Source organism: Orbicella faveolata, unplaced genomic scaffold (genome assembly GCF_042242905.1).
Source record: "Orbicella faveolata isolate gen_17 unplaced genomic scaffold, um_ofav_v1 contig_25, whole genome shotgun sequence".
NCBI classification, from domain to species: Eukaryota; Metazoa; Cnidaria; class Anthozoa; order Scleractinia; family Merulinidae; genus Orbicella; species Orbicella faveolata.
In genome coordinates, this window is record NW_028301553.1 from 4714222 (window position 1) to 4740870 (window position 26649).

The window sequence follows — 26649 nt, forward strand, 5'->3', positions numbered from 1 at the left end:
CAGATCAGTTCTTCATTTTGTTCTTACGCATTGAGGAATTATTTAAATCTCGTGCTTTTTAGAAATTGAACGGGAGAGTGCTTCTAAAAAATGCCCGGTCCCGGCATTATACACTTTTTCAAAAACTCTCTTGGACGAAAACGGTGCAAAATTCACATTATCTCTGTAGGATATACGATAAAACAATGCGATAAAATGGAAAAGTTACAAGATATTTTGGTAAAAAAAAGAAAAGAAAAAAAAAGAACACGACATTTCGTAGTATCAAGTCTGGTAGGAGAATTGATCTATTTTTAGTCACTAAAAGAACTTCAAACTCAGGACGACCCGCATGTGAGTCTGGTAGCCTCAAGATCCGACCACACTAGCGGACTTTTTGATGCAGTTTCGCCTACCCGCCGTCCACACTAAAAAGACCGAAAACGCTGATGAAAATGGTGGCTTTCGAAAACGGTTTTAAAAGTGGAGCCTTTTAAAAAGGCACCGTTTTGTAAACACTCCGTTTCTAGTGTGGATATGTAAAAACGGAGGCTTTTGAAAACGGTGTTGCAAAAAGCGTCATATACTGTTGTTTCCTTCAGGATTTTCAGGCGTATTAGTGCGGACGATGGGCGAAAACGCATCCAAAAGTATGCGTTTTCGAATGAAAACGGATTGGTGTGGACAGGTGACAACAAAATGAAAACGCCAATGTGGCTGAAAATGTCTTGGTTGAGACGAAAACGGATACTTTTAAAAACGCATTGTTTTCATGTTTCCTTATTATGCAATACAATGTAGTGAAATATGAGTAGGAAATCCCTAAACACCGTTTGTAGCGTGACGGAAGCATTCAAGAGGTAAACAGCCAGAGATTAAATATTTTTGAAAAGGAAAGAGTTTTTTACTTGCGAAATGGAGTATTTTAGTTTCTCATTCGGAATAAAGTTTCTAAAAAGCTCAATCCCTTACTGACCTTCCAAAACATAAGCAAATTAGCTGATCCTATGACTTGTGACCCCTGGGCTGTGATCCCTGATCCCATATATACCTGGTTTTCCGTCAAGCGCATCGTTCTAGCGTAGTTGACACGTTCACATATGGCGCGCTTTCATTCCACACAAGTGAGTCGGAAAGCACTTACTCGCGTCATAGCCACTTGACTAGGTCGGACTATTTTGACTATTTTGTGACACCATTTTCTCTTGGTGACACGTCCGGCCGCACCGCAGGGAGATCACGCGAAGGCCCGGCAGAATTTCAGTCACGAACAAGCACAAAGATTGCTTTCCGAGGAGTGCAGTAGGATCGAACAAGACAAGACTACCAAAATGACACTACAACATGTCGTCTCTAAATTTGTCCAAGGTTGCTGTGTTCTTTGCTTGTATGTGTTTACCATAGCAGGGGTGACGTATGCGTTTGCAGCCGCCGGGCTGTATTTCCTCTACTTCAATCCTCAGTTCTTGCCCATTGCTGCGTTGTACTTAGCATGGATGGTTGTAGACCAAAAGAACTCCAAGCAAGGTGGAAGGAAAGTCGGTATTGGCTACGTAGGTGACTTGGCTGTTTTCAGATATTTTCGAGATTATTATCCTATCTCACTAGAGAAAACAGTGGACCTTGACCCTTCTAAAAACTATATTTTTGGATATCATCCTCATGGTTTCATTCCTGAGGGTTTGGTCATTAGTTTTGGGACCAAAGTGCTGGATTTTCAAACAAAGTTTCCCGGCATAACACCGCACATTGGAGGACATTCACGTGAGTACTACGCACGGGAGGCGGGGGGGGGGGGGGGTACTACTCATAATGGACTAAGCTAACCCCTGGTGGGGTAAATTATGGCAAACGATTCTTTTGCACTGAGAAGCCAAAATACAGACCTTCGTTTTTAGATGAATTTGGAAAGTGATATCACATAATTTAAAAACATTTTACTGTAAGTGATGGATCATTGTTGAAATCTGGAGATTTCCAAAATGCATTTACTCAACTGCTTAATTAATTTTCCAGTAGAATATTATGACCAACCAACAGAACTCAATGGTTGAAATATAAGGTCTGCAAGTGGTTCAAATGGTTAGAAGAGGGGGATCCTGAAGACAGAGGGAAAAGGGTGGAGGGGGGGAGGAAAAAGGGGTATAAATCCCATTTACTATGTTTCGCCCAAATCCCAGCTGCTTTTCCATTGTCATTGTTTGTGATTCTCAGTCCCAGTGACTCAAATCCCATTTTCCCAGTTTACCCATTTTACCCCATCTGAAGCCACCTCCAAAAGTGCTCATCTTAGCTCCACGCTCTATCTTTTGAGCACTTCTTGATCCATCATTGACGCTCTAGTAATGAGCACTAGTAATGATGTTATCACCTTCCCCACTGGAAAATATTTTTGATCCCTTGGCACTTTTATTCTTCTAGTGATACTTTGGTCACCAATTTTACGTGAGATTGCATTGTGGCTTCGAGTTGTGGATGTAGGGTTAGAGAGTTGTAGATACGTCTTGACTCAGATCGGCCCAGGCCATTCTTTGGTTTTAATACCTGGAGGCGCTGCAGAGTCTCTAGACTCAAGCTCCAAAGAATACATCTTAACTCTGCACAGACGAAGACAGTTTATCAAAATGGCTTTAGAGACAGGGTACGAGTCAGACTTTTAGTTATTTTGATGAACACTTGGTTCACTTGTTAGACTCGCTTAGCACTGTTTAGCTTCATATCCAGCCCTTGTTTGGGAAATGAGCCTGTACTTCTTCCCCAAGCAGGTTTTAGTAACAGGACTGACTCCAGATCAACAGGTCTGGGTTTAATCCTCGGTTGGAGCCCGAGAGGAACTCCCATATAAGAAGGACGGGGGTGCTCGTTGTACCTCTTAGGGGTTAAAAAGGCGATTTTGGTACCTCAGGGTGTTTGGCCTCAAAAGGTTCACAGAGGGAGCTTTTACAGTTTAGGGTATTGAACTGAAAAAAGGTATTACATGAGATAATGTGTTGCTTTAAAATTGGTACCTCTTAGGGGTGAAAAAACTTCCAAGCCACGCCCACAAAACTGGATCTTGGTACCCCTTAGGGGCTCATGCCAAAATTTCCGGAGCAGCCCCGTCCTTTTTATATATTTTATATTGTGGTCTTTAGCAAGACACTCAGCTCTCACATGCTCAGTTCCTGAGTGTTATTAAATATTGTCCTGCATGCAACCAAAATTTCTCACCATCATTAAACCCATGACTTGGGACGATCATGTCAGAAGGTTGATAGTGCCAAGATGGTTCTTATGTGGCAGTCAGATATTGATTCATACCAAAATAAAATGTTCAGTAATTAACACTCTTCTGTCTTTTACTTTTTAATGCAGATCGTCCCTGGTTCCTGTCTTTGGATTTGGACAAAATGACTGTTTTCATATTCCTGCCAGCCTTGACTACTTCAAGAGCTACAAAACAGGACGCACAAGGCTGGAAAAATGGTTTAAGATTCTCACCAGAAACACATTAACCACTTTTTGTGGGAAATACAAATTCATCCCAGCTCTTCCTTACAATAAGCCTATTACTGTTGTAGGTATGATATGGAATAAATATTTAGCTACAAAACTAAATATGCTGTACTTGCTGCAAGTTATTTGATGTAGGTAGTGAAAAGCAAACAGCAAAAGCCATATATATCATGGGACTCATTAATGGACTGCAGCAGACTTTCTGACTTTGTTATTCTTGTGTCTTATCACTGACTGATATCCTGTGAGCACAGATGAATTTCCAGCTTTTGTTTCACACCACCAAATTTTTTTTTCAGTGGGTTGAACAAAGCGGAAAATCTATCAGTGTTTCCAGGCTAACTGACTGACTCTGACCAACTGATTTACCAGGAATTTAATGACCTCACTAATAGTCTTAAATCAGTAATTTTTTTCATTTTCGTTCTTTTTTCAGTTGGCTCACCAATTCATGTAGAGAGGGTAACAAGTCCAAGCTATGAACAAATCAAACAACTTCACACAGAGTATGTCAGAGAATTAAAAAAATTGTTTGAAGAAAACTGTTCAAAGTACAACATCCCTAAAGACACTGGAATCATTATTCAGTAACTTAATTTATGCCAGTAGTCATTCACCTTAACGTAAAAACCTGTAACTACTCAGTAAGTCATTTTTGTTTTCACATCTGCAGGAATCCCTCCATTCCCTGACAGGCCCCCAAAAACATTAAACTTAAAAATTTTGTAGATAGAGAGGTTGCTGGGATGAGAAGAAGCTTGTTCTTGCTTAGTTCAACTATACATCAGAATGATAGGCATTGTAAATTATATTACTAGTGTACTTGAAAAAAGGCATGACCTTGTTTTATCCCATTAACTCATACTTATTTTCTATTCTTGCTTTCTTTTATATTTTCCTAATCAGAACAAACTTTTCAAAGGTTTATTACATAACTTTTTATCCAAAAGAGATAATTTAAGTACCTATTTTTTTACAATATAATTTATAAAGTAAGAATTTTGTATAAAAATAGATCTACAATATATTTTTTTATTGGGTAATTAAAGTTATGAATATCTGTAAAAGTATTATTAAATAATTACAGGATATTAATAATTTACTATTCTATTTTACATGACTACTCAGTTTATCTATCAGCTATTCTTGGTTTCTTTCTTGGCATGAAGAATGCTTCATTCATGCGTTTTCAATATTCAACTGGGAATGGGCAAATTTTTAAAAAAAAATTGAACTGCCATTCTGTAACTTTGCCAATACGTGATGCAAGTCGTTTAGTGATAAGTAATTACTGTTTAGTAGAGAGGGATCATCACACATGCATTGAACATGAATAAAACCTGAAGTCCAAAGAAACAATAGCAAATCTGATACTACTGAGTTGTATGTAAGTTAAATTTCAGTAAATAATTAACTCAGTCGACTCAGGAACACCATACTTGGCTTTGTTGTCTTCAAACAGCTGCTTGAGTTTTTCAATGTAAGTGGCATGAAGATCATCAAGTTGTTCAGGAGTTGGTTTTTCAACTTTTGTAACAGGAATAGGCACCCCAACTGCAAAGCACAAAATTAAAAAATATAATTATTGAGATATGATGCCCAAGGTTTAGCACCTGCCAACTGTTTCGTTTTTATTCTGAGTCACAGATGCCAGACGTTGAAGACAACGAAGATGATCCAACCATATCAGAAGATGTCCAAAGATTTTGAGACATTCCAAATATTTCTGAAGTTTCCTAGTTCCATTGCCAGTTGCCAGTACATGTGCTACATCTACTATCAACTTTTTGCAAACATTAATTGTAGCCTGTACAATAAAGGTGCTGGAAATGTTTTTAAAAAGGCATATTTAGCCTGTTTAACTCAAACACATAATGGCTCTAAGCCTCTTTCCTGATATTTATGTATTTTATTTTAAACTTACCAACAACATTGACTGGTTTCCTGTGTGGCAGTAATCCAAATGTGTACTGGAAAATCCCACGTCCATGAAAAAGAACAGGAGCAAATGCAACTTTCTTTTGAATTTTGAGTTGAATGTCTCGTAGCCTTGATCCTCGAGGGTTACTTACTTGGTTGAAAAGGTCATTTTCACCAAAGGCAAACACTGGAACAAGAGAGGCTCTAAAGATGGAAAATATTATCAGAAACGATAAATTGTACATGAAATGGTGGAAAAGGAGTTTTAGCTGACTTCAGAACCTTTGTTGTCAGGTATTTTGTTGCAGCTTTATGTCCCAGGCAGCTTTAGTCAAAGTCAGCATGTTCATGAGTACAATTTCTTGTTTTATGCACCTGCAGGACTGCAGTTAGTAATAAGCAAACTGAAGCACCTATATTCAAGCCCCAGTAAAGTTTTAAATTGACTCACTTCAGGTTTCTTGTAAGATCTAAAGCCTGGATGGGGGGGCGGAATTCTTCCAGAAAAGTTGGGTGGGGTGTGCGGCCCACTTTCCAAAACCCCAACCCTATTTATGACCAAAATCTGCGTTGCCCCAAACATAAGTTATGAAGGGCTTTTGTTGACAGTTAAAGATGAAAAGGTAGCTTCTTCTAAGAAACATACCCAATTCAGGACTAGAGTGCTAAAACCATACCCTATTTTTAACCAAAATGGTCAAAATCGATACCCCTTTTATGACTAAAACGGCTGAAAAACCCTACCATTTGGGGCCACACATACAAAATATATAGCCCATATAAGAAAGTACCCCCGTGATCTAACGGCTGTGCACAAAAACAATAAATAAATAAACATACAAAACTGTTCTTGTTTTGTCTTGAACGTACACACATCCAACACATAAAACAATGTAAGATAAACACACAAAAAAACAAGATTTGCTTGTACTGTCTGACACTGTAAGCAAGATGTGTGATAGCCTTAATCCAGGCGTTCAGTTAGTTGGGGCGTAGCGCAAAAGCGCGGCGAGAGAGCTCACCGTTTTCGCGCTGCGCCCCAACTAACTAAATGCTTGGAAGAGGCTAGATGTGTAAAGAGTTATCGATGTCTGCAACTCACCCAGTTCGCAGGGCAAGTTTGATAAATCCTTTCCGTGGCTTCAGGATTAAGGTGTAAGTTCCAGGATGAGCGTCAAATGCCTCCTCAGCCCCTCCCACCACGATCACGACTGAATTACCAGGTCCCTTCTCGGTCAGTATGTACTCACAGCTCTCACGAGTGACATTACACATTCCGCTGCTCATGATATAGTCACGGAATAATGGAGGCTTAAACAAGGCTATGAATTTAAAGACATTCACAACAACGTGAACAAAACTTCAATAATCAAGAAAAAAAAAGGGTTGTGTTGTTCCAAAAACTATCCACACCACTCCCGCGGAGGGGTTTTTGGTTTGCACCCCGCTATATCTCTGGAAATGCCAGTTTTGCCAGATAGTACGCAGCTCTTACAAGGTCTCTCCTGATTGGCTCGATCAAACAATCGGAAACAATAGGGTACTTAAAATTCAAAATGGCGGACGATAATCGCGAAGCGCGAAAGTGAACAGAATGAGTTGTTTTGGAGCGGTATGTTTTCCTCTTCAGTTTTTAAAAGCCTGGCAACGGTTAATCTATAAACAAAGAATTATAACAGGTTTGCATCGCGTTTCCATTTTGGCGTTTTTGCGTTTTAAGCGCAGATTTTCTCTACGCATTACGCGTTAAGGATTATTGAAGCAGATTATTTTCCACGAATTATCAAACAACACTAAATATTAAACTTATTTGCAGATGATTCTTGGAAATGTTACCAGAAGTATTATTTTAGTTTAAGTAAGCTTACATTGTGAGTACAAACATAGTAGAATTTTGAGCTATTATTTACCCCAAGTAATTAAATGAATAATATTCGATCGCGTGTGGTGTTTGGAGGTTTTTATAGAATAATACACTTCATCAAGAACTAAACGCTACAAAATGCAAACAGAATTTCCAACACAATTCTAGTTTAAATCCCGCTTGATTAAAAATTTATGGCATTTTCTCTGCAGAGGGTAGAACACCAACTTCATTAAAGTTGATGATTAATTTTTCATCAAAGTGTAAAGCCTTGCTCAATCCTTAGGAATTACTGATCACTTCAAAGAACATCATAACAAAATAAATGCAAACAAATAATATTAAATCAAGATGGGGATCTTTTATAAAGTAGCTAGCCAAGTTTTTGTAGGGCTTTTAATTTACCAGATCAGTAATTTTTTGTCATTTATGATGCTGTCTTGTTGGAGAGTTACATCAAAATCATTGAAAATCAGCTTAACTTTTCACAGGGTTGTAACACCAGATACAGCTTTCTGTTCATGAAATCATTCTTTTGGGCACCTGCATAATAAAGATGCCTTCCTTTTATGGATAATTTACAGAGGCAGGTCCAGAGATGTTCAGGGAGGATGGGTGAGAGAATTTTTTCAGCCATAAGGGGGGACCTACCCTTGGTAAATATAGGCAAACTCATTGCTGTGGACACCTCTATGATAAAGACACCTCCTTTTCATAGATAATTTATAAAGGCAGGTCCAGAGATGTTCAGGGAGGATGGGTGAGGGAATTTTTTCAGCCATAAGGGGGAACCTACCCTTAGTAAATATAGGCAAACTCATTGCTGTGGACACCTCTATGATAAAGACACCTCCTTTTCATAGATAATTTATAAAGGCAGGTCCAGGGATGTTCAGAGGGGGAGGGGGTGGTTGGGGGAATTTGTTCAGCCATAAGGGGAAACCTACCCCAAATATTGCTCTAATTAGCTCTAATTGTAAGGATGTTGAATACTTTCTTCCACTGATGGGTCTGTTTCATCAGAGTGACCTTATTAATTTTGTTCAGATTTGACTGTATATTTTATTTGTTATTTAATTTGTTTACAGCAGTTTTCGATTGAGTGTTGTAAAACCAAAACCAAACAGTTACTTACCAGTGACACTAATTAGCCAATCTAAAATATTGCAAAACCAAAGCCAAAGTTATTGCCTGATTACTTTTGCCACTCAGTTGAAAACCACTCTATTATATTTAATATTTAATTTGTTTTCTGGTTCGGTCTCCTTTTTGTGATCAAATGCCCTTGTCCTTATGTACTAAGCTGGGCGTTAACCAAGGCATTTTCTCATGAATACTGAAATTAGGTAAAGTAAATTTGGAGTAACTTTGTACTGTTAAGTTTGATGCAATGAATTAATTTTAAAAAAATGTGAAAAGAAACCAAGGTTATATAAACAAAGCCACTTAAGCTTAGCTTTCAAACTGTTTATTCTAAATAGAAACCTGATGCAATTTTAGCAATTCATAGACATAATGTCTCAGCAGAGCAAAACCTAAGGTGGGCAGTAACATGATAGTATTCAGTGAGGGATGTCCCACAAGTATTTTGATGTCCATTATTTCCAATATTTTGTATAGCAAATTCCTTTGCATTTTCATTTGGCAGGATTTTTTCCACCAAGTTCTGTTTCAAATTTAGTTTCTAAGGTTTCTGACATGGACAAACTAGTTTGATGTCTGCCAGTTGACTCTGGTGCTCTGGTGCTTGAGGGATTGGATATGAGGACTTTGCAGACGAGCTCCCAGTTGAGGATCTTGGAGGATCTTCTTTCCTTACTATCACCACAACTCCATCCTCAGGACTATCTTAATTTTTTTCTCACTTTATCGTCATCATCTGCTCTCATCACGTCAGTAGGCACATAAGGTTGCCATGGTATCAATCCAGCACTGTCCTTTTTGCGCACCCAGCCTTGTTACTTTGTTTCTACGCAGGCTTTCCCCAAGTGGTCTCGGTTCTCCCTCTCGCTCTTCTTCCTGCTGGTACCTATCCCAATGCTGTGAAGTAGTCAGTCATTTACGCCCTGTCTCCTTAGTACTTGTCCTAACGAACTTAGTCCTTGTCCTAACGAATTCTACCTTCTACATCACACCTTGTAATTTACGTCATCAATTTTAGTGGATGTTTTTAAAATTATTTGAGGGGAGGGGGTGTATACACTGTTCATCAGTCGTTGATTAACTGGTGGTTGTCGAGAAGTTATTTTCAATTGGCAGTTGTAATACGTTTAAGTGGCCGTCCCCGTTGTGGACAGGTGGCTGTTGTGAATATATGGACTGTCCGCTGGGACAACAAAAAGTGAATGTTGTTAGCGAGGGGGCCGTTACAGGAGGTTCAACTGTAATCATGCTGTTTTTTGGTGTTGTAATTGTGCCCTGAACACCTCACTCACTGACAAACAGTGTTAGGTACTTTTCCATGTCGATGTTGGTTAACGTATTGTACTAGCCCTACAAATTAAATTCATTAAATTGCAGTCCAACCTTTTCCAGCAATTCTATCTTGGATTGTATAATTTAGTTTCCTGAGAATTTCATCCTTTCTGAGAATTGGATTGATTCCAAATTTACCTTTAACCTTTTCCAGTGTTTCCACCCACTTGTTCTTAAACTGTCCTGTGTTTCTTTTTGGCTTATCCAAATGATCCGACAATACCAGATGAAAGTTTTCCAAAAGCATGTATGCTCCCTTTTTAAAAGTAAACCACGGCATTAGATAATCTCTGAAAAGAGAGCTATACTCCATTTCAAGAAACCATTCACAAGAGATTCTGAGTGCCTCGTTTAGAGAGAAATTTTCGTTTGCTTCCCTATGATGGCAGGCAATTTAAAGCCAATTTTAGCAGCCAGACAACACAAAGCTTAGAAACATTTAAATGCCTAGGGTTGTCCAGGTGCGTCAAAAAGCCCACCAAAGTGCTTGATGGAAGTCGAGTCCAAATAAATATAATATAAGACTGGCATAAATCAAGACAAACATGAAAGACAAAAAAACACAGTATCTTTAACACTTAAGAATAAAAAGCAGCGATATTAAAGAATGACGTTTCGACAGCTCCATGCCATCATTCTCAAATTCAAATAAAATACGTTATGTGAGTTCGTTATATAGTGAATGTTCGTGTGAAGGTCTCAGTGCATGTGATTAAGAGATAAAAATAATCGATGAGTAAAAATAGAAATATCAAGTGTGGTGCGCTTGAACTGTCAAATAACTGTCATTGTTCGTGAACGAACAATGCGTTGTTTATGAATACAAATGTGATCTGTGCGACGCAGATTATGTGGGCTATACATGCCAACCGGCGTCGACAAAACCGGATCGGACCAGACCGGATCACGGATTGGATCACGGACCGGATCACGGATCGGATCACGGATCAGATCACGGATCGGATCACGGATCGGATCACGGATCGGATCACAGACAAAAAAAGGTTTTAAAGAAAAAAAAATCCCCCCAAAAATCAAATCGTTTATAAGATAATAATAAATAAAAAATAAAAGTGGAAGACTAAATATGTTAAATGAAAATAAGAATCCCGAATTTGACGCAATAACATATCAATGACAAGAGGTCATTTAAAAAGCCAAATAACCGCTTAATTTACAACGAATTTAAATTGTAATGAACAGGCAGATGTAGTTATATTTGAATGTTAGTTGGCTCGACGCTTGCGTGAACCTCCCATTCTCGTTTTTGAAATTGTTGTTCGTATCAGTAGCTAATTCTCGGCTACATTTTCGTGTCAGATGTGAGCATTACAGTTGGCGTTACAGTTAATGAGAAAACTTACGTACGAAAACTTATGGACATGGCTTGCTTTAAAGGAGCTACGTCACGATTTGCGCGTCTTGAAAAAACTAGCCTAGTTTTTCAAGTTCGTCATTTGCAGCCCTCGTTAATCTTTGCCATCCTCAACCATCCTCATTCCGTTTTGATTTGTTCTTGCCTCTTAAGTGTTTTCTATCCTAGAACACGATCATTTTAAGGTTTTATTCTATTTAAAGGCAACTCTTTACGACCCCAAAAATGACTTTCCGCATCTAAGTCTTACTTACTTACCTACTTGCTTGCTTGCTTGCCTGCTTGCTTGCTTGCTTGCTTGCTTGCTTGCTTGCTTGCTTGCTTGCTTGCTTGCTTGCTTGCTTGCTTACTAACTCTAAAAATCGTGACGTAACTCCTAAAATGTTGTTTATTCTCGGGTTGCGTTATCGTTCACACTATCGATGTCATTCCTATAATTTTTGTGAAACAGCTATATTTCCTTGAAATACAACTGGTTTGTTTCGTTTTATTCCAGTGCGAAATATCGTATTCCAAACTCACATCTGTGTAAAAATATAGACTTGTCTCAAAAACGAAAATTGTTTGAAATCATCAGGTGTTTAATTTTTTTAGTGTTTTCAGTTTTTGTGTTTCGATTCATACGTTCGTCCTATTATTAACATGCTGACTCGTTTTATGACAGTTTACCTTTGATGCAAGTGAATATACGAAATATCATTTATCTGAACTGCGGAGAAAGATATGAAGACATGATTGATCATCGCAATTATACACACAACTTAAGCAGTCGTGAAATTAAAGCCTGAAAAAAATTCAGGCCTGAACGGGACTCGAACCCATGACCTCTGCGATACCGGTGCAGTGCTCTACCAACTGAGCTATCAAGCCAACTGGGAGTTGGTCACATTGTGAGTTCGTAATATACCCGTAGATGGTGAAGAGTGCAAGTGAATATACGAAATATCACATATTGAACTGCGGAGAAAGATATGAAGACATGATTGATCATCGCAATCAAAACCCAACAGCCTCAAAAAAAGTTCATCTGTGACCAGCTCCCAGTTGGCTTGATATTATAAAAGAATAAAAGAATATCACACCTGAATTAAATAAAACGTTCTGCTCACATTAGTCACTCTAGTGTAATTTGCTCAACAAAATTTTGATTTTTGCATTTTTTCCTTGATCCTATCCGTGATCCGGCCCGATCCAGATTTTGTCGACGCCGCTTGCCAACACCTATTTCAGCGCATTAATGACCACAAGCATTCTGTCATTGGTAAACACCTGCGGGACGTACACAATCTGAGGAACAAAGATCTCCGTAACCAATTTACAATCCTCAAGAAATGCCGTCGGAAACTGGATTGTTTAATTTATGAAATGCTCTTCATCAAAAACAAAAACCAACACTTAACACTCAATCTGACTCCGTTAAAGCAAAACTTTTTATTTGACAGTTCAAGCACACCACGCTTGGTATTTTTATTCTTATTCATCGATTATTTTTATCTCTTAATCATATGCACTGAGACCTTCACACGTTCATTCACTATATAATGAACTCACATAACGTATCTTATTTGAATTTGAGAGTGATGGCATGGAGCCGTCGAAACGTCATTCTTTAATGGTCTCTAATATCGCTGCTTTTTATTCTCAATTGTTTATCGAAAACCTTAGTTATTAGAATCTTTAACACTGTTTGAAAAATATAGTAAACACAGTCAACTATTAAGCGGCCACCCCTTATCAAGTGGCCAGATATCGACGACATTCCGACGTCGCAAATCGAAAAACAACGTTATCAGTTTTAGTGCAAAAACCGTGGTAAAATGGTCCACTACGCCTATAATTGATCAAGGTCCATTTCTAGGCTTCGCCCATAATTAACATCCAACTTTTCATGGCAGCCAAAAAGAACATACAGTGCAAAAAGTAGCCAGTGTAAAAGGGCCGAGAAAAACAGAAAGGAAAGGGGCAACAAACAAAATTGAGAACGGTTAATGGCAAGAAAAAAAAGTCCAAATTTTGGCTTATGTGCATGCCCGGAATGGAAATTTTGCTCAATTTTGTAACAATCTTCGAAAAATCTCTCCTTTTAGTGAAAAAAAAACTTTCTTAGCAAAACTTAGGCTTATTTAGCATCATGGCAGCTAAAACGGTTAAAAACGGTATTTTTTGGCTAAAGTTTGGTATCCAAAGGGTTAATAGAATGAATGTATTTTATGCTAAACAAACTGAAATGATTAAGCGAAAGAAAAATCAATTTTCAATTTATGTTGTAAATTGCAGTTGGCTTTACACAGCTTTCTAAGCTGGGCGTACATTCTCTAGATGGACATTGCAAAACACCTCTCTAGAGACCACTGAATCAGCTGTATTTATCGAGGTTTCAAATTGACTTTAGTCAACATGCAGTTTAGTTTAATCGGGCTCTTTCAGGTTTCAAGCTGACTTTATTCAACCTTCTTCAAAATTGTATCTCGAATGATGCAACCACGTATTTTGTTAGTATAAATAGAGTGCTCTTATCCATCAAGACGATTTACAGCGAAGATTTCGGTTGAAGATGGAGAGAGAAGTATAGTAAACATCTGCAATCCTATCCAATGTCCTTATTTCAGTACAAACAGATCCAGTTGGTACCTTGGAACCCAGAATCAAGCGCACAAGTTTCCAGCCTGTAGGCCTCTCAACGTCCATTTAAATCGTAATTTAGAATTTAGCGACAAAACCTATTCTTACATATTTTGGTCGAACAATATCTAAAAACTAATTAGAGCAACAAGGCAACAAGGGCAACATGGGCAACAAGGGCAACATGGGCAACAAGGGCAACAAGGGCAACATGGGCAACAAGGGCAACAAGGGCAACATGGGCAACAAGGGCAACATGGGCAACAAGGGCAACAAGGGCAACATGGGCAACAAGGGCAACAAGGGCAACAAGGGCAACAAGGGCAACATGGGCAACAAGGGCAACAAGGGCAACAAGGGCAACAAGGGCAACAAGGGCAACATGGGCAACAAGGGCAACAAGGGCAACAAGGGCAACATGGGCAACAAGGGTAACAAGGGCAACAAGGGCAACAAGGGCAACAAGGGCAACATGGGCAACAAGGGCAACAAGGGCAACAAGGGCAACATGGGCAACAAGGGCAACAAGGGCAACAAGGGCAACAAGGGCAACAAGGGCAACAAGGGCAACATGGGCAACAAGGGCAACATGGGCAACAAGGGCAACAAGGGCAACAAGGGCAACATGGGCAACATGGGCAACATGGGCAACAAGGGCAACAAGGGCAACAAGGGCAACATGGGCAACAAGGGCAACATGGGCAACAAGGGCAGCAAGGGCAACAGGGCAACAAGGGCAACATGGGCAACAAGGGCAACAAGGGCAACAAGGGCAACATGGGCAACAAGGACAACAAGGGCAACATGGGCAACATGGGCAACATGGGCAACAAGGGCAACAAGGGCAACAGGGCAACAAGGGCAACATGGGCAACATGGGCAACAAGGGCAACAAGGGCAACATGGGCAACAAGGGCAACAAGGGCAACATGGGCAACATGGGCAACATGGGCAACATGGGCAACATGGGCAAGAAGGGCAACAGGGCAACAAGGGCAAGAAGGGCAACATGGGCAACAAGGGCAACATGGGCAACAAGGGCAACAAGGGCAGCATGGGCAACAAGGCAACAAGGGCAACATGGGCAACGTGGGCTACATGGGCTACCAGGCTACAGGGCTACAGGGCTACAAGGGCAACATGGGCTGCATGGGCTATAGGGCTACAGGGCAACAAGGGCAACAAGGGCAACATGGGCTACAACGCTACCAGGTTACAGGGCTAGAGGGCTAAAGGGCTACAAGGGTAACAAGGGCAAGAAGGGCAACATGGGCTACATGGGAAACAGGGCAACAAGGGCAACAAGGGCAACATGGGCAACATGGGCTACCAGGCTACAGGGCTAAAGGGCTACAAGGGTAACAAGGGCAAGAAGAGCAACATGGGACACATGGGCAACAGGGCAACAAGGGCAACAAGGGCAACATGGGCTACAAGGCTACCAGGCTACAGGGCTACAGGGCTACAGGGCTATAAGGGCAACAAGGGCTACATGGGCTACATTGGCTACAAGGCTACTGGGCTACAGGGCAACAAGGGTAACTGGGCAAATCTTCATCCTTACTTTATACCTTTGCATGAAGCATCTTTTATTTCAAGAAAGTAACAAAGAACTTCAAGGCTAAACTAACTTAAATCAACCTATGCATTCGATCTACGTTCCTGATATCCTTTCCCATCGAAATCTTTTTATATTTCCTTCTATATTTATTTCTTGGTATTCATTTCTTATTATATTTTTAATTAATCCACTTCTTATTGAATATTTTTTCATCCTAAAACTACGTCGACGAATCAGAGCGAACCTTGTAAGAGCTGCGTACCGCCTCAGTTTTGCTTCACTGTTTCCTCAAAACTTTGGGCTTTTGAGAACCTACTCCTCTTGGAATTTCCGGCAACTCTCCTCGGGGTGGGTATGGATATCTTTTTTATCATAAGAAATTTATTTTTTTCCAAAAAAAAAGGAAATCACATCATGTTGCGTCTGGTCACGCAATATGTTGTGTTATCGTGCACGTTCTTACTGTAAAATGCGTGACATGACAAAAAAACAAAAAAAACAAAAACAAAACAAACCAAAACAACAACAACAACAAAAAATCCCACGACGCGATAAAACTCATCCGTGATAATGACTTGTCCTAATCTCAAGCTATTTGAAAATTCACTATTTACTCACCCATAAGCGGTAACAAATGTGGAGTTATTCCCGGAAAAATACCACTAAAATCTGTGGCTTCGGTGGCAAAATTACAGAAGGCCCCCGAGCACAGAATCCCGTGAGGATGGTAGCCAAATATGTAGTTCTTGTTCGGCTCAAGTTCCTCTGTTTTGATCAACTTGATCGGAAAGTAATCCCTGAAATATTTCCACACTCGCAGTCTTCTTACGAAGTTAGATCGCCGCCCTCCGTGGTCTGGGGTGCGTCCATCGATGAGATAGGCCCAGCTCAGATACAAAATGGCGATGGGATAGTATGAGGTGAAAAACAGGCCGAGAATAATCAAGGTCCCGATCAATGCTCCGAAAAAGAACGAGTAATAGTAAAGCGCAACAGCTGCGGTTTCTAATCGACGGTGAAGAGGGATGCGAAGCGGTGCAAACTCTACAAGAGGCATTTCGTTCTGCGAGACTAGCAGTCTTCTGCTGCTGTACTGATACTTTTAGCGAGCACGTTTCAAAATACTAGCCTGTTCAGAGTTCAAAGAACATAATCGTGCCAAATGCTGCAGACTGTCCTCTTCCGGTTTGTGTCATGTTTCAGAACACGTGTTATATTCGTAGCCGTCACACAATCGGGTTACCAAAGATACGTAGAGATGGACGCCCAAAATTTCAACAAGCAAGACTCTGCGCTGGACTGGAGCCTCTCCGATCAAATTTTTCTTGTGCTGTTTTATAGTCGTTCAATGGTTACCCTGTATGTACGACTACTCCAATCGGGCCACCTAAAAGAAAATTGAGCAATCAAAACGTAAACTGAGAACAATGAACTGGTAGTTTCTGGTGACGGCAAGTAACGGTCTGTTTGACGCGAAAATATAAACACTATCGACTCCTCTGCGCCCTATACACTCTTATAGATTCAGTCCTTGACGGCGAATTATTATAATTATAAATCTTGCTCGGAAAATTTAGCTGAAAACTCATTTTGCGACAACTAAATCGAAACAGTTGAAAAGAGTACAAAATTTAGGATCGAAACTAACCAATCAACAAATGGCAAAGTTTCCTGAGTTCGCAACTCCTCGCACTTCGCTGGGTTTTCAATTTTTTTACGATTCTTCAATGTTATTGGTTTATTTGAGGAAAAGATCGCTAGCCTTTGTTCTTAATTAACGCTCTGATTGGTTTACTCATTTCGAAGTGGCCCGGTTCGAGTTTCGAGGAGTCGCACTGTAAAGAAATCTCACTGGTGAACACTTGTACAAACTTCTACTGGTAAGGAAAGCTTGTTTGAATTTTGAGTATTCAAATTATCAACCACACCAGCTGTAGAAAATTGAGATTTTAATATTCTCTTTGCAAATAAATAATTTAAATTACAAAATATAACTTGTTGTAACAAAACATTGGTTTAATAAATCTAATTTATATGGTCACTCTTTTTAAAATAATCTTGAAATACTTGAATCTCTTCAATAAATTCTTTGTCAATCCATAACGAATAAATTATTAGCAAATGCTAAATTGTAATATATTACGCTTAGTTCCCTCCACTCATCCTCTGTTATGGCTTGGATAAATCTGTGGCGTTAACCATTTCATATTTTTGCAAGCCACATTAAAAATCTTGATACAATTCAATTTAAGATCGTGGCAACTAAAATTTGAGACATTCATTGGGTCAGGTCATACCGACCATTGTAGCCAGGCTGACTAACTTTATAAAAATCTTTTCTTAAATTGACTTTTGACTTGCCCTTGCAGGGCTGCTGCTGGACGCTTTTTTCAACCAGCTAATGCCAGATGTGAACTGGCCATCCACACCACAAGTATGGTGTCGTTTTCGGTCCAAATAATAATTATTTGAATAGAATACATGCAGTGCAGTATGTTTTACAGGTTGCACAACGATTGCCATTTGTTTTACACTGTTTAGAAGAAATTTTTTTCTTTTTATTTATGGACGGTATTCAAGCTGAATAATTAATGTCTATTACACAATTCTCAGTTTAACGCTCCTTGGCAGACCATATCTGTGTTTCTGTTCATCGAAGAGGTTAATAAGCCCTTGTACGTATTTCTTGTGAAGTCTGTTTACTTGTTGAGGACTTGGATTTGCAACAGCTCTCTTTACTGGGATTGGAGCACCAACTACAGACAAAAGAAAATCCAAATTAAAAAAGTTGTTGAAAAGTGGGAGTGCATTGGGGTACGAAGATTACAGGACTCGTGGCCAAGAGTTCAGCTGGGTTATAAAGATGGAAGGCTCCTTACTTCTGGCTAATGGTTAGACCGGAATTAGATGGTTTGAATTTGTCAGAGGTAACACTTGTAGGTTGCACTGCTTGCATGATATAAAAATTCTATACAACTTTGAACATTTGACATTTCTGAAGCTGACCATCACAGAAGGGTTTTAAAACAATGAAAAATCTTGTGACAGTTTTCATCTTCAACAGAACAGTCTCAGGCAGATTGTAAGAACTACAAGCTCCTACAATTCTGCAGAAACTCATGAACTTTCACACTCTTGCAATTCCTAGGATTAAAACTGTATGCTGGGGTTACACATATGATATTAATTCTGCCCAATCACTTTACTTGAGGTGCAGCATCTCCAGTAAAGTGACCTGGGCAGAATTAATACCAAACATGTATGTGTAATTCCCTTCAATATACACTATGTTATGTCTAAAGTATCCTCATTTTACTACTTGTACATACCTACAGTGCATACTGGTCTCCTGTAGGGTACAATACCAATTATCTTGGGTAAGATTCCTCTTCCAAAGAACAGTGGAGGAGCAAATGACAAGATTTTCATCAACTTGTTTTGAAATGCTCTCAGTCTTGAGCCTCTTGGATTACTGACTTGATTAAATAGTTCATTTTCACCAAATGCAAATACTGGAACAAGATATGCTCTGAAAAGAAAACAAAAGAAAAATGTTCCTTATTGCAGAAAGGGCCAACAGGAGGGTTAAGCAGTAGGTGAAATCAAGGACAAATGAAGTGCCAAGAGATGCATGTCTGAAGTGATAAAAACTACTAATGCTGGGATAAATTACATCTCAACTTCACATGCACAACATCATGACCCCCTCACTCTCCGTCCCCACCCTTCCCCCACGACTCTCCTTGTTAATGATTTCAAGTATTACAGGTTTAGACTATTCCATCATCATTATTTATAGTTAGGCTCAAAGGTGGCAGGCTCAAGTCTGAAATAGATCTCTCTTTTTTTTTCCTGTTTGACCTCTTTCCAATGACCTGCACTGTTAACAAGATTAGATTTAATGTCTGAAGTTCTGCTTTGACAATATGGCTTCAGCATAAATCCCATGATCTCTGCCCAAAGCTATGAAATAGTGACATGCCAGGAGGATGTATAGGTATTAAGGTTTAAGGAAATGTTTATTCAATATTCTTACCCTGTTTGTAAAGCCATCCTAACAAATCCTTTCCGGTTTTTCAGGGTCAAAGTATAAGAACCTGGCCGAGCATCAAGAGATTCTGCTGCTCCACCAATTGCAATCACTGCTGCGTTACCAGTTCCCTTCTTTGTAACTATGTGGCGAATGCTCTCTTTTGATACATCGCATACACCTCCAGCCATTACAAAGTCTCTCCAAAATGGAAATTTAAACATCACTGAAATTTACATGATAGAATAGAATTTTAGAACTTTTCATGTCTATAGCCTCGAAATGTGATATTTGTCTGCTTAAGCTCAATGAACACCCATGTTGTACCCAGTCGGGGGTCAAACAAATAATGTGAAACCTCTTGAAGCCATTCATGCTTCAGCGCTCATCATACAAAGTTCATTGGAGAGGACTTCTTTACCAGCTACACCGTAGTACACCATTTAGCTATTCCCTTGGAGAAAAATATATCAAACGTTGGGAGTTGGCGAAACAACAAGATAGATGAAAGGTTATGTATGTAACTGAAGCTCTAAAATAAACAAACAATGTATCAAGTTTATCCTGTTTAGGACATGATCAGGAAAGCCTAAAATAAGCGACGGGGAATTTTTTTCTAACATTCCAAAAAGAAGGACACACAAAGGCAATCATCCATCAAATTACAACTCCAGTAAACTTATTTTTGCAGTTTTTTGGAGTCTACAGCATAAGACAAGTTCACTTGTATTACGCTGCATAGATACAAATAAAACTCTTGAAATATATGCTTACATGTAAGAGTAACCTTAATATTGTTAGCACAATTTCCAAAACCAAACGAAAATTTTGTACTTACATGTTAGAGTGAGAAGATGCGACTTTATGCCAGGAAAAAGATTGCTGAATCCAGTAGCCTCAGTCGCAAAGTTAACCCAAGCTCCAGCACACATAATTCCATGCGGATGGTATCCCAGGATATAGTTTCTTTTTGGGTCTAGACGCTTAGTCTTTATAAGTCTTGCTGGGAAATAATCACGAAAATACTCCCAGCTCTTCAGTTTTCGAAACGTCTCGGACCTTCTTCCTCCTTTCGCTGGCGTCTTCAGATCAAAACAATAAGTCCACACCAAATAAATGACGATGAAGCTATAGACAGGCGTTAGAAACACATAAATTGAGAGGAGGATTCCAATAGTGTGCCCGAAGATGAACAACACCGTCATAAGCAAAACGACGGCGAATTGTAGCGGCTCTTCAAACACCGAAAAAGACAGCGAAAAACTCGTCTTCTTTCTGTGTTTACTAGTCATTTTGGGAGCAAAGCGTCGTCCTTCTTGCTTGGATAGCAACTATCTTGAAACGAAACGTGCAGGGTGGATAAATCGTAACTACTTATGAACTTTGCCCAGGTGGTCTTTGAACAACGGAAGATGCAACGGTGTATTTTGTATTTTGATCGCAGTGTGGGAAATGACAACATTGTCGGATCAGTTTTCACGTGTCTCACGTCACGCTTTCATCACGCGTTTGTTCACGTAAACCGAAAGATGTACACGTGATTGATTTCCATATATGGAGTATTAAATCTTATCATTACCAGGTCTTCCGCGATCCGAGAGTTTCTGATACGCCTGACAAATTTTGGTTATGAAGAGGAAGACTCGGAAATTATTTCACTTTGCATGCGAAAGTCTTCAATAAATTTCCACAATGAGCTTTCTTCCCGGGACTGCAAGTCTCGTCAAGGAGATAGATAGTAAGTTTTATGTTCTTTTCCTCAATTTTATTTGGAACCTTGTTGTTTTTCTCGGAAAATTTGATACGTTGCGCTGAATTCGTCGGTTCAAGAATTTCTTGGCAAGTTTTCAATAATAGCTTACGTTGTTTTCAACTGCTGTTCATGTTGGTTAGGTCTGAGATGACATTTTTTGGTAGTTTATGATAACAATTGACCAGCGTTATGATTGTTTCCGTTCCAGTAGTTAGTATAGAACTTTGCCATTTTGTTTCATCAAAGGCAATTTACACAATAGTTCCAAAATATATATTTTTTGAAATACTAATATACCAGTATATGTTATATGTAACACTCTTTACTTTGAAAATTGCCAGAGAGACTAATGGTTGTCCTTCGAGATGGAAGAACACTGATTGGATATCTGAGATCTATCGATCAATTTGGTAAGTGTGGCAAACTGGCAATGTTTTCTTAAGCAACATAATAACAACCTAGGATACATCCATTTTAATCCAATATTAGAGTCAATGCTAAAGTTTTCAAACTCTCAAGGGTAAGATGTGAAACTGCTGTGCATGATGATCCTATGCCATAGGTTGGTCCTAGCTGGAGGTTTCTACTTTTCCCTCTTCAACCCAATGTGCAATTCCAGAAAATATCTATACCTACAGTACCCCACAAAAGGGATTTTTTCTAAGGGCCTCCCCCTCCCCTCTGGAAATTCCTATCAACCTTCATACTTTTCTTAATTTTTTGTCCTTAGAGAACCCCCACCCTTCACCCCCCAGGAAATTCCACTCCCTCCAGTGGGAGAAGTATGGATATTTTCTGAATCTGCACAATAAGCTGAGCTGTGAAGTAATGACATGAGTTGCTGAAGATTTATCAAACCTGACATTTTTGTATTAAGACAACCTGTCAGATAACATGCAGATTTAGGCACTTTGCTTTGATGAAGGGCTAACACTCGCAACTTCAGCTTCAATAACTCGCTATGGTGGTTAATTCATTTTTGTCAACTTCAAGTTGATAAATAACTGAGTGTTAACCTGGGTTTTGAAACCTATACTGAAGGTCCTTCAACATAGTCCTGGTGCTTATAAGCACCTTGGATCACACAACCTTTGATTTGTGCAGACACAGGTTCACTACCATAAAAAGTCCAGTTCAAGTCAAGTTAGTTTTTAGTCTAGGTCGCCTTGTAAATATAGTTAATTTGGAATGACATTTTTTCCTTTGTTTAAAGTACACTGTAAATTAACTGTAATTAACTTAGTAGAAGTAGATTTTAGTTTAGGTAGTATAAGACAAAGAACTTTTTTTTTCTTTTTTTTTTGCGGGAAGGGGGGGGGGGGGGTCAAAGATTTACACCTTATGAAGTTATTGGTAAAGGTAAAGAATCCTATACCACCGTGTTGCCCAACATGTTGGCTGATACACTACTGACACATGCACAGTCTACCAATGTTTTGACCAACACTTTACCATCGTGTCACTCTGTCTCACACTCCTACTATTTTTTATGCATCTGCCATATTTCTGTATAACAGTATGGTGGCGAAACTAACCACTATTTTTGTTCCAGCCAATCTTTTGCTTCAAGACACTATTGAAAGAATTCATGTTGGAGGAAAGTATGGAGACATTCCCAGAGGAATTTTTCTTGTCAGAGGAGAAAATATGGTCCTTGTTGGTGAAATAGTAAGTGATTCATAGTGAAGATTAGAGTGATGTCCATGAGTGATGACTTTGTAAAAACAGAAGCAATCACACTAACCATAGGATTCAAAGAACTATAAACAGTTATGAAAAAATACCAGGTTATTCAAGTTGGAGGCTAAAAATAATACATCATCTAGTCTATCAAGCAGGCTGACCTATGTATCATATATGCAGCACAGCCAAAGAGCAAGTTGCTAACTAGTACTCTGGTCTTTGTTGGTTTCAAGTATGACCCAAATGTCATAACAAGTTTTAGTACAATATTTAGAAGATTTCTTTGTTTAAGTTCAAGCACGTTTTTAGTAATTATATTGCTTCGCGAGCAGAAATTTGCATTGGGTGTTATAGCCACATCCTGTGACGAATATTAAATAGATATGACTCAGCTTAAAGCAATCAATTGTTAGTGGTTTTAGGATCAGTGTAATCGGATTATACTCGGTAATTATCAAAGAATAATTGTAGCCCACGCTAAGGAAATTAGTATCAACCCCAAGCGTTACGCGTTAGGAGATTAGAAAAGACCGCAGAGAAACAATAGTGAGCCTTAGCCAACTTAGGTTTGCGGCCGGACATACGTAGCCAAGGCTTTTACGTTAGTGATAATAAAATGTAGTGAATATTGTAATTTTAAGTCAGAACGATTAGAGCGATAAGATTGATCAGAACGAATGTACGAAAGAAGCTGCAATAAAGTGGAGAAAACGACAGATACAGTCCTAAGTGTTTGTTGAACCAGCCACGGCGGGAGATTCCGCAAAACCAAAGGTATAACTGTATATCATCCTTTTATGTTCTACTGAAGCAGTTTTCTTGTGGCTGTCATAAAATTAAACTAGCTTGAAGTAAGCAAAATCAGTGGCAATAAGTTGTATTCATATTCTCGGTATTGGAATGGAACTAAGGTTTCAACCGAGGCTAACATGGGCAGTCTTTTCAAATGCAAATGACATGAATCTCTTTTTAATGATATTTACACGCATGAGCCTCCATTGCAGGCTGGCTCCAGTCCAATACCAAGAACACGAATATGACCTATTGTAGGGGATGACATGACAGTCACAGAAAAAATTAACAGTGTTTTTGTGTCTTTCTGATATTGTAAAAGGATGAAGAAAAAGAAGCAAAATGTGAACTTCAAGAAGTATCAGTGGCTGAAATCCTTGAAGCACAGAGGGATGAACAGTTGGCTAAAGAAGAACAAGAGAAAGCAAAGACCAAAGCAAAACTGAAGAAAGGTCTCCCTGTTAACGCATCAGACACTTATCTTGACCATGATGATGTTTTTAGTTGAGATTCTTTGAGAAATGATATGACACATCAAGGAAGTCAATACTAAGCACCAATCCCTGAGGTGTCTGATAATTGTCTGAGTCCACAGTATCGACTTTGTTGCTAAGCAACACGACTCATCTGCTGACATGACAGTTTTGTAAAGAGCTTAAGGTTTGGCAACACTTTGGTTCCAAATGAGACACTTGTTTTCTGACTGATTAGGAAAGGCTTGGTAAGATATAATAATATATTTATTGTAACTTGACTGTATATTTCTGGAAATCTTTTTTATGTATGTGTTACTTGTCTCAGATTTTAAAAAGTCAAGCTAAGTCCTCGTTGATTATCTAAGAAATGTGCTACATGAAATGTAACCATTAGAGAATAAACTTGCTCCAGGAGCAAAAACATCTCATTTTGTTTTGAAACTTGCCTTTTCAGTTCCAAACTCAGAATCTAAATTTTCTTTACAGATAACCATACATATCTTTCATTGTTAATACTAAGAATTGAGGTTTACATCAATACAATTTTTCCAACTGGGTGATTTTTTTTATTTGCACTGATTTGTCTGTCTAAAGAGACAAGTGTGCAGTTCCAGAAAACATTCAAACTCCCTCCCCTACCCCCCAACCACCACAAATGGGATTGGAATTTCCTGGGGGTGGGGGTTGTGTGAGACCAAAACAGTTTAAAGAAATGTATGAAGCTTAATTGGAATTTCCAGAGGGGTGGGTCTTTTTTTTAAGATAAAAATCCCTATCGTGCAGGAGGTATGGACATTTTCTGGAACTACAAAATGAGATAACTTCAATGTACTGCACATGAGCACCATGCTCAGATCTGTTTTACATCATGCATTTTTGGGGCGGTTGGGGTCTGATTTATTTGTCGCTGATGTCTAAGCTCGCATTCTTGCGTCTGTCAACAGAGCCTGTTGAATTTGCCGACCGGTGCTCTGCAGTTCGGGCATGTGTGAATGACATCCTTACATGAATCAATGCAGAAAGGAATTAGACAGCATCCCAACCAACACCTGACGAAAAAAAGTAAAACATGTGGAGTTAAAGAAAAATAAACGACTTTTACAGTTTGACACAACTAAAACAAATAAATTAAGCCAATTTGTTAAGCATACGTATTATATGGCGAGCTCCATGAGCTGGCAAGACGACCTGAATCCTGGCGCTGTAATTGGGTACCCAAGCAGACAAGATGGCACTATCTTACCCGCTCGGGATTACTCGCTGTGTCCCGCAAAACAATAGTGTTCTCAGTTCCATACAACAAAACCCTGTATTAACTAAGCTTGTTCGGTCAAGATGGCTGGATATTGGCCTCGTTCTGTTTTTGCGTGTATATGGACTGAGACTCCGTCTCGGTCCATAACTTAAACACGCAAAAAAAAAAAATACTTGGTATCCAGCTATCTTCACCTCACGCTTGTTCAATAACCTCTACATATTGAAACAAAATTTCCCCGTGTTCCAAAACCTTTGGGATAACCTTGTGATCCCAAGTAAAAGAAAGCCTGAGAAAGCAACTCAGAACTCAAGAAAAGAAAAGAGCATTTATTTGCGAATTGAACCGTTCATTTCTTGTCCAGTAATAATTATTTCACGGTTCTGAAGCGTTGTTAATTAACTAATTCCTGGAACTGGATTTAAAGTACACCTCGTTACCGTGTAACTCTTTGTTAACTGGCTATTTCTTGAAGCAATATTTCTTGAACTCTCTTACCCCATAAAACACAGTAGACTCGCTGAAAAGTACGTCAAGTTGCCATCTTCCTTCGTGGTTATAGTGAACACTCTGGTCTGACAGTAAGGGCAGCATACATCCACTGGAACCTCACCATAAACCGGATAGACTGGAACAGCACTGTACCCGTTTAGCTGGTTTGGCTGGTTGGTGGTAGGTGACTGGTACATCGCAAACTTTGGATCCACTGAATTAACCGGAAAAAGCTTTGATTCTAAGGCTGCTTTCGTAGAATTTCTTCATCACGACGAACACTGATTAAATTTGAAATTTGAAATTCATGAGTCAATTCAGGAACGCTGTAAGGCATTGTATCAACACAGCTGGAGAAATAATGAATGTTTATGAGTTCAGCGTTTTAGCGTTCATAATTTGCGAGGACAAAAATATTCATTTGAGTTCAGTTCTGTTTTGAATACCTTGAGGATATACAATACTGCAAAATAAAGTGAAATTAGACTACTCTCTTTTTTGTTTTACCTCGGTTCACATCAGCTATTTGGTCGGGTAAGTGATCCAAAAGCCGATTTGTCCTTACGATAATGATAATTTTATATGATACATTGCCAATCGGGATTTTACAAGAATTTAGAAAGTAATCAGGATATGGTCTTGATTTCTGACCTTAACACTGAAAGAAATGTATGCCAGTTACAAGTAATAGTTACGAGTCGAGCTTGGAAATCGAAATTCATTTCATTGTTTATTTTTCGGAAGGTCTACATCAATACAGCGGTGAAAAAGCAATAAAACTACAACAATTTTACGAAGAAAGTTCTGGAGTTTTCCGTCAGTTATTTAAAAGGTTCGAAAGTTAAAATATGACGTGTCCGAATTCGCGTGTTTAATT

General features: G+C 39.1%; 6 protein-coding genes across 6 annotated transcripts; 3 read left to right on the top strand and 3 right to left on the bottom strand.

Annotated features, from left to right (window-relative positions):
• Positions 1-1236: 1236 nt before the first annotated feature.
• Positions 1237-4320, top strand: LOC110041633 (2-acylglycerol O-acyltransferase 2-like). Its single transcript, XM_089293443.1, has 4 exons — positions 1237-1743; positions 2401-2620; positions 3334-3539; positions 3911-4320. Exons 1-4 carry the CDS (start codon positions 1311-1313, stop codon positions 4063-4065), a joined length of 1014 nt encoding a protein of 337 aa, XP_089149569.1. The 5' UTR covers positions 1237-1310; the 3' UTR covers positions 4066-4320.
• Positions 3300-16473, bottom strand: LOC110041710 (2-acylglycerol O-acyltransferase 1-like). Its single transcript, XM_020747020.2, has 4 exons — positions 15910-16473; positions 6497-6716; positions 5399-5598; positions 3300-5028 (listed from the first exon to the last, which is right to left on the bottom strand). The coding sequence occupies exons 1-4, from the start codon at positions 16346-16348 to the stop codon at positions 4874-4876; spliced, it is 1014 nt and encodes a 337-aa protein (XP_020602679.2). The 5' UTR covers positions 16349-16473; the 3' UTR covers positions 3300-4873.
• Positions 13888-14963, top strand: LOC149108676 (uncharacterized). The gene is made up of 2 exons (XM_089293688.1): positions 13888-14449; positions 14770-14963. The coding sequence occupies exons 1-2, from the start codon at positions 13897-13899 to the stop codon at positions 14961-14963; spliced, it is 747 nt and encodes a 248-aa protein (XP_089149814.1). The 5' UTR covers positions 13888-13896.
• Positions 16474-17223: 750 nt separating the features above from the next.
• LOC110041709 (2-acylglycerol O-acyltransferase 2-A-like) lies at positions 17224-20750 on the bottom strand. The gene is made up of 4 exons (XM_020747019.2): positions 20160-20750; positions 19328-19547; positions 18621-18820; positions 17224-18047 (listed from the first exon to the last, which is right to left on the bottom strand). Exons 1-4 carry the CDS (start codon positions 20611-20613, stop codon positions 17890-17892), a joined length of 1032 nt encoding a protein of 343 aa, XP_020602678.2. The 5' UTR covers positions 20614-20750; the 3' UTR covers positions 17224-17889.
• Positions 20751-20901: 151 nt separating this feature from the next.
• LOC110041711 (U6 snRNA-associated Sm-like protein LSm1) lies at positions 20902-24448 on the top strand. Its single transcript, XM_020747021.2, has 4 exons — positions 20902-21059; positions 21416-21484; positions 22627-22742; positions 23872-24448. The coding sequence occupies exons 1-4, from the start codon at positions 21014-21016 to the stop codon at positions 24055-24057; spliced, it is 417 nt and encodes a 138-aa protein (XP_020602680.1). The 5' UTR covers positions 20902-21013; the 3' UTR covers positions 24058-24448.
• On the bottom strand, positions 24272-26273 carry LOC149108677 (LITAF domain-containing protein-like). Its single transcript, XM_089293442.1, has 2 exons — positions 25779-26273; positions 24272-25074 (listed from the first exon to the last, which is right to left on the bottom strand). Exons 1-2 carry the CDS (start codon positions 25967-25969, stop codon positions 24963-24965), a joined length of 303 nt encoding a protein of 100 aa, XP_089149568.1. The 5' UTR covers positions 25970-26273; the 3' UTR covers positions 24272-24962.
• Positions 26274-26649: the final 376 nt, after the last annotated feature.

Excerpts from the sequence above, each read along its gene's own strand:
- LOC149108677 (XM_089293442.1), bottom strand. The coding sequence starts at position 25,969 with ATGTACCAGTCACCTACCACCAACCAGCCAAACCAGCTAAACGGGTAC. Across the intron at positions 25,075-25,778 it reads AGTCTACTGTGTTTTATGGG|GTGTTGGTTGGGATGCTGTC; the intron begins GTAAGAGAGTTC and ends TTTTTTCGTCAG.
- LOC149108676 (XM_089293688.1), top strand. The coding sequence starts at position 13,897 with ATGGGCAACAAGGGCAACATGGGCAACAAGGGCAACAAGGGCAACATG. Across the intron at positions 14,450-14,769 it reads GGGCAACAAGGGCAGCAAGG|GGCAACAAGGGCAGCATGGG; the intron begins GCAACAGGGCAA and ends ATGGGCAACAAG.
- LOC110041633 (XM_089293443.1), top strand. The coding sequence starts at position 1,311 with ATGACACTACAACATGTCGTCTCTAAATTTGTCCAAGGTTGCTGTGTT. Across the intron at positions 1,744-2,400 it reads GCACATTGGAGGACATTCAC|TGATACTTTGGTCACCAATT; the intron begins GTGAGTACTACG and ends TTATTCTTCTAG. Across the intron at positions 3,540-3,910 it reads TAAGCCTATTACTGTTGTAG|TTGGCTCACCAATTCATGTA; the intron begins GTATGATATGGA and ends TTCTTTTTTCAG.
- LOC110041709 (XM_020747019.2), bottom strand. The coding sequence starts at position 20,613 with ATGACTAGTAAACACAGAAAGAAGACGAGTTTTTCGCTGTCTTTTTCG. Across the intron at positions 19,548-20,159 it reads GCATCTTCTCACTCTAACAT|TGATGTTTAAATTTCCATTT; the intron begins GTAAGTACAAAA and ends TGTAAATTTCAG. Across the intron at positions 18,048-18,620 it reads GAGACCAGTATGCACTGTAG|TTGGTGCTCCAATCCCAGTA; the intron begins GTATGTACAAGT and ends TTTTGTCTGTAG.
- LOC110041710 (XM_020747020.2), bottom strand. The coding sequence starts at position 16,348 with ATGCCTCTTGTAGAGTTTGCACCGCTTCGCATCCCTCTTCACCGTCGA. Across the intron at positions 5,599-6,496 it reads AAACTTGCCCTGCGAACTGG|AGCCTCTCTTGTTCCAGTGT; the intron begins GTGAGTTGCAGA and ends TTCCATCTTTAG. Across the intron at positions 5,029-5,398 it reads GAAACCAGTCAATGTTGTTG|TTGGGGTGCCTATTCCTGTT; the intron begins GTAAGTTTAAAA and ends TGTGCTTTGCAG.
- LOC110041711 (XM_020747021.2), top strand. The coding sequence starts at position 21,014 with ATGAGCTTTCTTCCCGGGACTGCAAGTCTCGTCAAGGAGATAGATA. Across the intron at positions 21,485-22,626 it reads GAGATCTATCGATCAATTTG|CCAATCTTTTGCTTCAAGAC; the intron begins GTAAGTGTGGCA and ends TTTTTGTTCCAG. Across the intron at positions 22,743-23,871 it reads TGGTCCTTGTTGGTGAAATA|GATGAAGAAAAAGAAGCAAA; the intron begins GTAAGTGATTCA and ends ATATTGTAAAAG.